General features: G+C 40.9%; 1 protein-coding gene across 5 annotated transcripts in view; it reads right to left on the bottom strand.

Annotated features, from left to right (window-relative positions):
- The window catches only part of TET1 (tet methylcytosine dioxygenase 1), a 73,208-nt gene that overhangs the window by 29,019 nt on the left and 29,920 nt on the right, over positions 1-14,269 (bottom strand). For all 5 annotated transcript variants that reach the window (XM_064429688.1, XM_064429687.1, XM_064429691.1 and 2 more), the window contains 3 exons: positions 9,866-12,395; positions 8,601-8,691; positions 7,907-8,000 (listed from right to left, as the gene is read on the bottom strand). In XM_064429688.1, the coding sequence (XP_064285758.1) occupies positions 7,907-8,000; positions 8,601-8,691; positions 9,866-12,395 (2,715 nt within the window). The remainder of the gene's footprint in view (positions 1-7,906; positions 8,001-8,600; positions 8,692-9,865; positions 12,396-14,269) is intronic.

The following is a 14,269-nucleotide window of genomic DNA, read 5'->3' as shown; positions in this document are numbered from 1 at the left end:
CTGCATTCCTGCAGCTATCCAGGTGTTCTTGTTGATGTGCAGATCCAAGGGAAGGCAACAACTCAAATAATTCATTTTATCAGCTAGCCCAGAGAGTCTCAAACAGCAGAACCTGAGAATATGAGCAAGCCTTCAAGGTGAGCCACAGCTAACTGAGACACAAACACAATCAACAGCTCTTAGGGCAAGCTACACCACAGCTACATCTTTCTCTACAGCCACAAAGACCCAATTTTCTTACCAGAAAGCATAAGCCAAAAACTACAGCATATTTACTGAAGAGGTGCCTTATCCAGCAGAATTTGCTCCAGCAATTCAGCAACAAGTTATGGGATAAACAAGAGAAGTTAAGCCTTATCAAACTTTGGCATAAAAGGATAGTCAAGAGACAGAAAGGGATTCTAAAAGTTGCAGAGTACAAGAACAAGGTCAGAGCAGCAGACTGTCCAGCCTTATCCTGACCCTGACTAACAACAGCTGCCTAGGGATGAGTAGCAAAAAAGGCACTGGGATGTGGAGATGGTTCTCAGTGAGGGCAGGCATCTTCCAGCCACCCACCCAGCAGCTCAGGGGATGTGCTCTCTCCCAGCTTTTTAATGATTTGCCTTTTCTGCATTTCTCCACTCATTTTTAAATCTATGCAGCAATTTACCACCCACTAAATTACCAGAAAAGCTTAAATACAATTATGTGCAAGAAAAAAACATTGCCTTTTCCTCCTGCATAGCTTGCTACCTGCCAGTGCCCTCTAGTTTGATCCAGGATGAGACTGGGTAAGACTCTGCTGTTCAGCTCTCCATGCCACTGGAGCCTCGAGCCCTGCTTTCCTCTCCCCTTCCTGCCCCTGCCTTTCCCAGTTCTGCTGGGTTTTCTGGACATGGGGGACCAGACTCGGCCAGCCTGAGGGGCCACACACTTTCTCACAGGGGCAGAACTATGGTCCATGATTTCTTTGTTCCTCCCCAATAATTCTCACCTGCTTGTTTTGTGTTTCCATCACAGATGAACAGACTGATATCTAATGAACCACTGCCTTGAGCATGAACAGTGCTCCATCACTGTGTATATGACACTACAACACTGGGGTTTTTTTTGTCTTTATATTTATCGAGTGAATTTTAGCTATTATTTTAATGGCCATTTGTTCTGATTGCAAGTCCATCCTGCCCTTCATGATGCCTGGCCCTCCTCTTCATTATCCTAAACAACTTTTTATCATCAGCACTTTGGCTCCCGCCTCCCACTTTTTAAAAATAATTTCTAAATGGTTTGCAATGAACAGCATCAGTGAAGTTACACTATCAATAAAACCTGCTTCAGCTCTCCAAATGCTCAAGTTCTATTCCTTGGCAGGAGCTCTAGAACAAGGAATAAGTACACTGTGAATAAAAATGTCCCGAGACATAAGCCAGTCTATCTAAATTAGCACGTACACGACTTATGAAAGTAGCTAAGAGTCAGCCTGCAGAAGCTCAGTGCAGCAGATGCTGAATTACAACATGGATGAGAAATTACTTTCCAATTACCATCACCAGAAGAGCTGTGTTAACTTTAACATGATAGAAACCAGACACCGCTAGCAAAGAGCACAAAAGTTTAACTGCATTAAATAAACTCCTGTAAATTACTGGATAAACCTCCCCCAAAACAACAGAACCAACAAAAAGGTCCTTTTTAGGTATTTCTCCTCTCCATCATGTTCCACTGCAGTATTCCCTCCAACCCATTCTGAATTTCTTCAGTAAAATAAACTATGTCTGCTTTGCAGGGTATAAGCAATTGATTTGAAAGTGAGAACATACTAAACTGTTCTCTGTAATTGCCTGAAATAGGAAACTCATTTACAACACTAAGTTGTAAATGGCTTCAAGTTTTCTAACCTGCAGATTTTGTCTTTGTACAGAGTCTGTGTACAGAGATCCCTCAACACAGGACAAGACCCTACTAATTCCTTAATAGTTAATACTACAATTCCTTCCACGAGTGCAAGGTGCTGTCCAAACCTGCTGCTGCTCTGACAGGTGGTGCTGTGACAGACAGCAGGACAAATGGCCCAGCATGTCACAGAAGTGTCTGCCCTCCTTTTTCCTAATTGCCCCTTAAACACACACTAAATCACATTAAAACCCTTTTCTTACTGGAAAATGTTACAGCCTTTTATTCTCAGCATCTAAGAGATATTAAAATGGAAATAAGTTCCACTTTGCTGAATTTCCTCTTCTCAGTGCTAGCAGACTACATCAAAGCAGTTGGCTCTGAACAGCTGCTGTCAATCCAATCCTGTGAGGTTCCTTAGCCATTTCTGCAGGAGTTGCACTGATGTGCAACATCTGCAACACCTTTGCAGTTGCTCCTGGCAGCGGTGCTGTGGTGGTTACAGATGTGCAGACGGCAGCACACACAGGGTAAGAGATTCTTCTGCAATCCTGCCACCAGCACTGCAGAAGTGAGGACAATGCCCACCTCAGCTCCCAGGGCCCTTCCCCTCCTCACTCCTTCAAGCTTCCCCTGCTGCCAGACTGCAGCCATGGCAAGCTGCACTTGGTTTGGTAGGGATTTTGTTCAGAGGTCACATTGCTTTAAATAAAGCAGTGATAATATCAAAATTCTTGCTCATTAATAGTACTTAACCTTGTTCACCTTGACATAGCTTTTCTCCTTCATTTTTACTTTATTCCTTTTACTTAAAGAACAAGTTTACTTCGGATGATGCTACAAACATTTCTGTCCAAAATAAACCCCTCTAATTCTGTATTTAGCCAACAGTGAAAACAGTGCCTGCACAGCTACACACACTATCATAACGTGGTACAACACTAGGGCAAGACAGTGATGCTCTAATAAACCACCATCCAAAAAAGTGAAAAAAGCCCCACCAACGACCCTCTCTATCTGCTAAAAATAATGTCCTTTAAGACTTCTGTGGAGTACATCACTTAATCATAAAGACAGTTCCATAAATGAAATAAAACCATGAAGTACAGTAGGCTGTTTAAGGCAGAATGGAACTGCACATCCCACTTACACCTGTGTCTAGGAGACAGTCAGTCCTGCAGAATTTACTCTGAAGTCTTTTTGAAATCTATTTTAAAAACTCCCCAACCATGTTCAAATTACATGACAGCTTCACCATTCCCTACCAAGCAGGGCTGCACCAGAACTCCTGACCCCTGAACTGCCAGGCAGGAACAGAAATAACCATCACAGAGCCATTTTCCTTCAATGGATTACTAATACTAATAAGCAACTAACAAGTACTGTAATAACAGTAACAATATTATTACTACTAACAGTAACAGAGAGAGCCAAAGCAGGAGTAACTTCTCCTTTTCCTCACTTTCTCAATTCCCACTTTCAATGACTTTCTCAACTCAAACCAAACTAGCAAACTGAAAAAAAATCTCTTCATCTATAGAACAGTTTATTGTTATTGAGTGTCACTCAGCACTTAACAAAATGTATTTTCATTTAGTTATAAATTCCTACCAGTTCAGTGATCTAGAACATCCTGATTATAACAGTGGGCTATCTAAGCATTACTTCAAAAACGTTAGTTTTAGTGGCTAATATCAGGTTTGCATTTGTACAATAACTGTACAAAGGACTGTAATAAGGATGTTTATCTGTTTTATTCCATCCTTATTTTTTTAAATACAGCCTACTAATAAACAGCCAACATAAAGAAAAAAGATCTGTCAAGCTATAAATAAAAAACTCAAAAAAGGCAAACAGTCCACGAGTGAAAAAGTCTAAGAAACAACTTCCAAAAGGCATAAAAGCACCATAGCACTGTATTTTCAAAGCAATTAGGGCTATCACCAGTATAACAGAATCTAAAAGGTTAACAGATCATCCAACTGTTATTAAACTACAAAACCCACAACCAAACAAACAATAAAAAAACAGAAAAAAAAAAAAAAAAACATTCAGAAAAGATAAGGCTCAGATGTTCACAAACAAGAAGTTTGGAAAGAATCCTATGTCAGAAAGCTTCACAGAGGACACGCAAGAATTTTTTCTGAAGTTAAAGCCCTGAGAGAAGTGGTTAGAGGACAATCGTAAAAAACACCCACAAAACCCAAACCCCCATTCCCTAGCCCCAGAAAGCAGGAGTTTGCCAAGTTCAGATGATACCCACAAAAGAAACTCAAGGGTGAAACAACTGCAGTATCAAAAGTGATCTGCATTGTCTTGATTTTTAATTCCTTATCACCAGAGGGACCCAGCTCTGTAAAAAGCCCCTGGAAGAAATCCCTTGATGCTGTGATCACATCAGCCTGGTGTGTCTGTGTGGGCAAGGCAGGGATCACTCAGGAATGCTGATGCACAGGGACAGCTCAAACTTCCCAAATCACAGCTCAGCATTTCTGTGGGTCTGCTTTGGGACAGAGATGGGCTCTGAGTTGGGCATTACCATGCAGGAATGACAATCTGGCACAATGATGGAAAGGGCTGTGGAAATGCCAAATCACTGCTCTGCAACAGTGAAAAAGCAAAAACAACTGCAAGGAATTACTGGGAGTACAGCACTGGCTGAAATCATATTGCCTGCATTTTAAATTCCAGCATGAGGGAACAGGAAGGAAAGGGAAAAGAAGACAACATTTATGAAAGGCAACTGAACACAAAAACACTGCCTTCAGCTCAGGGAAGCACAAAGCTGTGAATTACTGCAAACCAAGTGAGTCTTCTGGGAGGCAACTGCCCTGCTCTTCCACCTTTGTGCTGTTGATCAGCTACAGAGACACAGTACTGGCAAAAAGAACCTCAGCCTGGCCTGGAGGGTTTTTGTCATTTCTTCTCCCTCATTTTTTTTTCCCCAGAGCTGGGGACTTAAAAATTGCATTACAACTCCAAATGAAGGCAAAAGATAGCAATGATACCATAGGTGATCCAAGTCAACATCCACTGAGTTCAGGAGAAGGAGCCCACAGGAAATGGATTTAATCCAAAACCAGCAAGACCCAAATCTCAACCCCCTCTGAGGTCAGCACTGATGTGCCTTTGGCTTCAGTGCTGCAGGATGATGCCTACAGTGAGCTACTCATGAACCACTCACAAATTCATCAACCCTTTCATATAAATTGAGGTGATTGTAATTTACCATTACCCAGAGCAGGAGAAAACCAAACCACAACACATCTGTTACCAGCTGAAGCTCTTGATCAAACAGTGGGACCAGTGAGTCCAGTCACTGGCTGGTTCTAGGGATGCACAGTAACACACAAACAGGCTACTCAGAGTGACAGGCAGTCATTTCAGTGCTTTCTTTTCTTGAACATACTTCACAACAGCATGATGAGCTGGACAAAGCAAAAGAAATCCAAACAGAAAAGAAGGAAGCATCCATCTACCCCAGCAAGTGTCCCAGGATGGTAAGTTATTTGCTGACCACACACCTGTTACCTACACAGATACCCATCCACACATTAGGAATCTGTGGCAAAACATCAATTCTGTTTTGACAAACAAATGAGACAATACAATTTGATGGGGAAAAGAAAAAGCCCAAAGGTCAAGCAATGTTGTTGCTGCCTCATGCAGTTGAAAACAATCACAAGCTCATCTCCCCAGTTTATGTGGGTGTCAGTCTGATACCTACACATAGAACAGGCACACTGTTTCCAACCCTGGGCAATATGTACTGAAAATGTTTAACTAATAGGAGAATTCTTGTTCATATCCAGAGGGGCAAAGTATCAACCTAAAATATAATACATGAAAAAAAATACAGAAGAGATGCTTAGTGAAAGAAGTGATTCTGCAAATTTATGACAATCTGAAATCTAAGAAAGGAGCCTGTCCCAGAAGATGTTTAACACACCAGGTGCATCTTGGGAGTCACTGAAGATAAAATAACTTAGGAGAAAATCAGTATTATGGAATACAGTCATTAACAGAAGAACGTATGGACACAGGTATTTCAGAAAGCCTCCTTCAATAAGTTACTAATAAATCAAAAAGATTAAATCATCTAGTGGAAATAGGGAAAAATAGTTTAATGTGATCAAGAGGTAAGTTCCATTCTTCTATCCTGTTTGCTTCAGCAGGGCTTCATCCCAGTGTTCTTAGCAGTGAGTCCCTGGGGAGCCCTAAGGGCAAGAGCAGAAATGAGTCTGCTCCAAAGGAAACTGGAAATGAGTAAGTGAAAGTCCCTGTGCAGCTCCAGAGCTCTTGGCTACAGGTATCAAAGAGCATAGCAAACCTTTTCCAGACACTTTCAATCAAATCTCACCATCCAGTTTCTTTGGCTATAGCCGAAACCCAAATGTGCTCCATAAAAGTAACAGAAGTAGCACTATCCATGAAAAATTAATGCAACACATTAAAACATCAACCCAAAATATTCATCTTATACAGGGTGAATCAGTTCTACAGGTGTCAGGGATTCCCTTCCCTCTCTTGTACTGAACAGTCGCACAGCAACAGCAGACTTGGAAAAACATTCTTCCCCTTTAGGTGTAAACCCCCACAACAGAAAGTCACTGATCCCTAGAACTTCAGTTAAATGAACATTAAAGCTGTGTCTCACAAACCTTTTAAACACAAAAAGGTGAAAATTTAACTGGAGAGCAGGTTCTCATAGCTTAAAGCAGCCCTCTCCATAGGTACCCCAGGGCTTTCTGCCTGTCACACTGCACAGTCCTGTGGGACACTGCCAGCCACGCTCAGAGACCATTGCACCATAAATGCTGCCATTCCTGCCTCACACAAAACACAGTAAGCTGATACTGGCAACAGAAAAATCAAGGTTAACAGTTAGCTTTAAATGCCTTCTTCCTTTCAGCTGCCCACAACTGTTTCTATGGCACAATTTTTAGCTCTGGTCCTCAGTTAAAACTAAGTGTTTTACTTAGCTGAAGCACTGAGAAAAGTATTTCCATTCTTTTTAGGTCAGTTGCTTATGAAATTAATTTTTTTTTTTCTTGGATACTGGATTTGGTATTAAACTTTATGTGAAGCACAAGCACATATGTGATTCCCTTCTGAAAAACAGTTTATGTATTAAGCATAAGAAACACATTTTGACTGTTCCAAGCACAAGCAGTAAATATTTAACATGCAAATTCACTCACATACAATATGTAATAACCTTATTTTGGCATGTAGTTACAAATACTACCCTACCAACTGTAGTTACCTTCACAGTTTTTTCAATCAAGTCTGAAATTCCTAAATACAGTAATACATTTTTTAGTTTTAACAACCAAGTTCTTTCATTATTTTCCAAAACTCAGTTTACAAGATTTCCAGTCTACTTTTTACCTCCCTCAGCAGTTTCAGCAAAGATTAAGGACAATCAATTCTTTCCAAGCTCTCTCCTGGAGCTTGTATCTGTTACCTCATTTCCTGGCTCCTATGAAGCAATGTGAGACAAGACTTTGGTGAAAACTATCATCATAACATTTACATTTTCAAATACTGAGTGCAGTTCCTCAAAAATAGTAATGAACCCCTTGGCATATGAGACTGAAATTCTTCCATCACTCTCTTTTCTTCAAGTGGTCGTGCAATTGAAAAGATTTTTAAAAAATGTTCCTGGATAGTTTTCCAACTCCCCCAAGCAACCATCTCTTCTTTTCTCTCTTTCACAATTCCCAATGACATCATTCACAAAACACTCCAAACTTCAGACACTGTCAGGGTATTTCTACCCTTGTTCATCTCTGCTAGCTCTGTTAAGCCTCTCCCTTTCACACTCATTCAAACACAGTACACAACATACAGCACGACACCTTCAATTTAAACAACAAAGAAAAAATTATTTTCCTTCATTATTCAGGCAGACTTTTCAATCAATTAGAAATCAGATCTTCATTAAAGATCAGATTAGATTTGAGGTCAAGGACTACACATCATTTGAAGCCACACAAAACAACTTTATTGGTTTAATATAAAAACTTACCCACTTGGCAATTGGACACCCCTGAGAGCTCTTTCCTTCCTTTCCTGTATAAACCACCACCTCAATTCTCACAGCGCTTCCTTTTGCTCCATACCTGCATTAAAAAAAGTTCATTACTAAAACAAACTACTATAGACAATTTTGAAAGATGAAACATTTTCAATAAAAGATTAATGAATTTATTTTTACTGAGAACAGAAGAAAAATAAAGTATTTAAAAAGAAAAAAAAAAAACCTTTTAATTTAAAACCCTACTTGCAAGAGTAGTTTTTGACATCTCTCTCCTGATAAACTTCTGCCACTAGGATATGTTATCTGCATATAAATCCTAGTGCAATCAGTCACTATTATGACCTTCTTTTTTTCCAGTTTGCCACAGCTTCTTCACAGGTAGGACACCAGAAAACCTTACTCTGCCAGCTGCTGATCTCTGTCCTTCCTATTGACTTCAAGGGCACCTCAGAACACACTGCACTTGAACTCCAGCCCTGGGCTCAGAAAAGACACACGAGTTTGGACCTGCAGTGCTCATGCTCACCTCATGCACATCTGAACAAGAAAACACTTGACAAATGAGTACTGACAAAAGTTCAATAAAAAAAGCTAAACACAGCACTTCCTTTCTCAGAGCTCTACTTCTCGGCTGTTTAGACAGTCAAAACTACAATGACATTAAAAGCTGAATTTTCCTCACCTGTTCTCCATAATTTCTCTTACAGCAGCAACACTTGGTCCTGTCCCAAGGTGTGTGTAATAGGGGCCTTCATCTTTTTCTATAATTTGCTCTGTAAACAGGTAAAGAAAACTATGTTGGCACATCCAAAAATTTATTTACCCCATTAAAAGTAAACTTAGAAACAGTTTACAGAAATGCCTTCTGAATTAAATTAGAACACAAAGTTTGAGCCTGAATGAAGAGTATGACAGGCTTTTCTCTTCAGATACTTTGAAATTATTTTATGTTTATTTCCTCCAATGATTTTGCTAGCATTTTTTTAATGTTATAAAGTAAAACCCTAATTACAGCAATATTTTGCATTCTTTAAAACTTTTGTTAGAGAAGCTGGCATGTAGTAACTACATAAAATTCCCAATATCCTTGTTGGTAGGAACATTATTAATTCATTTCAGACAAAGACGAATTGAGAGCAGTAAAATAAATTAACTGATAGTCATGACCTGCAGAACAGAAAACATAACCCAGGCCTCTAAACAAGCCTTCTGTTGATTCAGAACACAGAAGCCAAGGTGAAAATCTGCCTGCAGACCATTTGCTGTGAGGCTCTGACCTGTCCTTCCACCTGGGTGCCTTCATAGTGACAACAGGACGTGTCTGACACCCTCAGCCCAGCTGGGTCTGCATAGCCTCCATGCAGAGCTTGCTCTGACACCTCCTGCTGCAAGAGTCACTCTGCACCTGGCCCCAGCTCAACTCCCCCTGAGCTCTCCCCACACGGCCAGAGGTGTCAGGAGCCATGGGCCTGGCCTCTTCCAAGCCATCAGGACTAACAGTGACAGGAGCAAGGCCACCCCCAGCTATGCTCTCCAGATTTAAGCAACAAGGACAATACACCAGGACACTGCTGCCCAGCCCACTCAGGCATAAACCAGCTCTAGATCAAATTCATGACCTGAAACAATGCACGTAAGTGCACATAAAGCACTAGTCAGCAATGGCAATGAACAGAAAAACTCCCCTTCCTCCAGGTTTAAATTTAATGTGGAGGATTTAAACTGCCAGCTGCAGCACAGAACTACTCAATTCTGCTTTGCTCTGCGGGCCCAAAGAACACCAAGCAAAAGTTGCAAAGAGGGGAAAAGTAATTTCCTCTTGTCTTCTAATGGTGAAACACTAATTCTTGTGCAACAGCTGCCATATACAACTCCTCACATTAGAGGAAGCAACGTGAGCACACCTCCATTTGAAATGTACAGGCAAAAGTTAGCAAAACCACTTACCAACACAGTCACAAGTTGGCAATTCAGATTGTCCTTTTTTGGTAGGTGTGTCTATTAAATTTTTTGTAGGGGTATCAAGAAACTTCATAGGTGATTCAAGGAAACTGCTGAGCGTGTTTTTTGCTGGGGAACACCCTGAGTCGCCTGCGCTCTGGGCGTGGTCAGCACCCAATCTGGTTGATGTCAGAACGGTCACCTCACCCACACACTCCATATTCCTGAGAGCTTCAGCAGAACCTGGTACCTGGGCCCCACCACAGGGAACAGGCAGCACCTGGGACTTCGGATCTACCTGTTGTCTGACCTGCTGAACATAGGCTTTGTTTTCACTACACATTTCGTTAGCTCTCAGGTTAGATCGGTTAAAAGTTGGTGGCAAAGGATGCGCCTGACTGACATTTGCTGTTTGCTGTACCTGAGAATTACATTTTTCTGTAAACATCTGTAGGTTTTCAGTTGGTCTTTTCAACAAGGATGCAGTTTTCAGCTGAGAACCAGCCAGAGGATTACGGGAGGACAGGTCACTGTGTTGGCTATGTGCAGCAACTTCATTTTTCAGCGGATCAGCACCTAGTGGGTCACTGGAGCCCACAGTTTTCATTTGTTCATTCACCACTTCACAGCCAAACAACCTGTCTTTTTTTTTCTCCTGCGGTGCCTCAGGTAAACACCTGTGGAATTTTATCTGTGCTTGTGGAAGAAATAATCTATTTTTTTCTTGTGATGCTGAAGTATTTTGACTGAGTGCTCTCTGTACTTTGGTTCTCGGAGATTTTTTTTCAGATGGAGCTACCCTAGAGTCCTGTGGCATGGTTTGACCAAGCTTATGCAGTTTTGATGATATCCAAATGTCCTGCAATTCACTATGCTGGCATGACAACAGCTCTAGCTGGTTTTGATTATTTTGTTGATAGCGTGCTTCTTGAGGCTTCTTTTTGTGTCTCGGTTTCCATGGCACGGCATTTCCTTTCTTATTTGTTGCTTGCTTTTGCTTTAACAGTAAGGAACTATAATTACGCCTAAAAAATACAGATTCTTTTTTCTGCAACACATCTTGGTTATATTTTGGCTGCCTCTCATGTGATATCAGATTAAGCAGTGATGCCTTTATGTTGTTCTTCTGCTCTGGATTTGTCTGGTTTGATTCAATCAGGGCTGCCAGTTGAGTTAGCTGTGCAGCTACATCCTCTTCATCCTGGCTGTGAATTCCCCCTTCTTTAATCACAGAACCACCTTCCAATTTCAAATCATTGCACGATGGCTTTTGCTGTAACTGGCCAGGAGCTTCCAAGTTGTTCCCTGTATGCTGGACATCACACGGAGCATTGCAATACCCTGTGAGGGTGACTGGCTCATGAGCACAACTTTTGCTGGAATCGTGTCCCGAAAACGATGCTGCATTAGATGCTAGGTCAGATAAAGTTTTGGTATCTCTTGAGGGTAACTGTAATTTATACATTTCCCCAGCTGGATTGGCAGGTTTATCACACAGTTCAGACACTGAACTTTGGCCATTGTATAACACTGCCTTATTAGGGAGCTGCTTCTGCGAGTGAGCGCAGTGAGCCAAGAGCTGCTGCTCATTCTGTAAGTAAGTGTCTTTGATTTCTTGTAATGCAGAGGATGTAAAGGAGGATGAGATATCCCTTTTAAAACTGTGGAGCAAGTTGGAAGTTGTTTCTCCTGTACGTTCAGTACTTTCACTTTTAGCTGGTGAAGTTGTTTCTAAAGGAGCTTCAGACAACTGTGTTAAAGCTTCAATAGCTACAACCTGCTCCAGAGTTAAATTTCTGGTTTTAATCAGGGACAAGAAAGTGGGCTGGAGTGCAGTATTCTCAGGCTGTGTCTCCACACTTGGTACTTCAAATCCATCCTTCCCTGCCTGCAGCTCCCCTTCAGGCAGCAGAGGACAACACAAGCTTTCTTGCACATCCAAGCTGGAACCTGTCTGCAAAACTGACTTATCAGAATATTCAAAGATGCTGCAGGTGCAGTTTTCCTCTTTCATTAAAAGATTTCCTTGGTTTTCTGGGTGAACACAGCCAGTGCCACTCGTCAGAGTGCTTACTATGTTGTTCAGATTGCCACCCTTCGGCCATTGCATGTGAACGTTGCTTGTCAAATCTGTCCTTTCCTCTGCAGACACGTTTTTCAGTGAAGCAACTTCTTCTGGTGGTGAACAATGCAGGATGTTTATGCCATTTTTGATGGTGTGCACCAAGGGTTTTTTTGGCTCAGTGAGCTGGCTGGGAGAGGCTGGCCTGTCGCTGTGGTCAGCGTGTTTCAAGTGTTGGGTGCCCGTCACGGCTCCGCGGATGTCGCCGTTGACGTGGACACCAAAGGATGGCTTCTCGCTGTGTGCCCACTTCTCTGCTTCCAAGCCAGTCATTCTCTCTTTCTCCTGAGACTGCACATTTTCAATGGGTACTGCTTGGTTTGTCTTCACCCTGTATTTTTCACCATGACCACATATACTGCATTCCATGAGTTCTGGTCTGCGGCCATTTACTGCTTTGTTTTCTAAATTTGCCTATAAAACAATAATAAAAAACCCTTGTTGTAACAGCTGTTCAAAGCACATTAAAAATAAGAAGCTTCATATTTACAGCAATTAAACCCTATTTTGACAGACATGAGGAATACCCTAATTAGGCACAGATATTGGAAAATAAACCAAACAGGAAGTTATAAAATAACCTGAAGGCTAAAGACCCTATCCATATTTATAGCTACTTTTCCCCACTGTTGAGGGACAGAGGAGGAAACTGGGTAAGTGTGGTGGTGGAAGACTAATGAAATGAACAGTCAGATAAAGGATGTTAGCATTTAAAATGAGATGCAAGGATTCAATTCTGAATTAATTTGCATGAGCAGATTAAAAAAAGGGTAAAAAACTTATGTTAAAAGCAATACTGAAATCCAAGGGATTATATCACAAAGTTCAGCAGTAACAACATTCACTTGGCTAGACCAATAAACTGGCTTGACCAATACACCACTTGGTTGGATACTCTAGCTAATCCTGAAAACCCACCATTCTTGCTTCAAGTCCTTAAATAATTACAAACCCTAAGCAGAAATGAATAGAAAGCCAATTTACATCAGCTCTCTTGGAAGTTACTCTTTAAACAGTTGTTTAGCTTCTGTATTTAAATGGAAATTTCCAGGTTTCCCAACAGTCTCTCATGTAAGCTACTCAAAACTGTATTTTGGTAAATGCTACATTTTAGTGCTTTGTTAAATATGTTCTTCACCTTCACTGATATTATGCCATTCATGTGGTTGAAGCAATGTCAAAATCTAGACAGTCAGAATATTGTGTCCTGGAAAGAATATATACATACATTATTTATATTTTTATATAAATAGGCCTTAAGATAGCATTATGGATATGAAGTAAGGAGTTATACAAAGTAAAAATAACACTAATTAAGGCAGAAACTTATGCAGAACAGTAAATTAAGTCAGGAATCAAATTTTTCTTATGCTATTCAGATTTTATTTACATTAAATTTCCTTTAAAAATAATTTTTAAATCACAGTAGATAGTGCTGTACCTTTATCTGATTGCAACATTTAAGAGTTCTTCTATCCCCTGTAACCCTAAGCCATACTTAAAAGAAAACCAGGACTGCTTTTCAAATCAAATATCAGCAACATGAGGGGCTAATTAATCCTATGTAGGCACAGTACCTCACAGCAGTGCCCAGAAAATCCCACCAGTATGAACCACTCAGTTAACTCAGAGATGGTTCTGTGCTCACACCAACAAAGGGCACTGACTTCTGACAAAACTCAGGAAAACAAATGCAAAATAGATTTATGATTAATTGAATTTATTTAATTAACTTATTATTAAGTATAACCATTGAGATGGAATTGCCACAAACCCCCAGAAAAAACAAGGCAGTTCCATCCGGAGCGCAGTGGTCACCTTGCAAGTGACAAAACACAACCCCAGGAATCCACAGCACATCCTAGATGTTCTGAGGCATCGTAACCCCTCACAGAAATGTTGTGTAAAAACATGTCCAGCACCTGAGCAGTTAAGTCAATATTATATACAAAAAGATTCCTGATTTAATGTCTTTTCACTAGCCCCAGAGCCTGACTAATGGTCAGTGAGCTGGAGCTCCTCTGGATCCTGGTGACCTTCTGTGAATGATTCCCAGACCCACGGGGTCACTGAGCACTTTCTAAGGGATCCACAAAAGCTGAACAGGTTCCACCATTCGATTGCTAGCAGGGGTAAACACATCACACAGGTCTCTGACACTGTACCAGAAAATATTTTAAGAGTCCACCATCAAAGAGTAAAACCCCACAATTCTATACCTGCACAAAAGCTGAAATTCAATTGACTTAACTTCAGAAAGAGCAACAATTCTGCTTCTTTCTTAAGCA

Source organism: Passer domesticus, chromosome 8 (assembly GCF_036417665.1).
Source record: "Passer domesticus isolate bPasDom1 chromosome 8, bPasDom1.hap1, whole genome shotgun sequence".
Lineage (NCBI taxonomy): Eukaryota > Metazoa > Chordata > Aves > Passeriformes > Passeridae > Passer > Passer domesticus.
The sequence above is the reverse complement of the archived record's forward strand: the minus strand, read 5'-3'. Positions and strand labels throughout refer to the sequence as shown.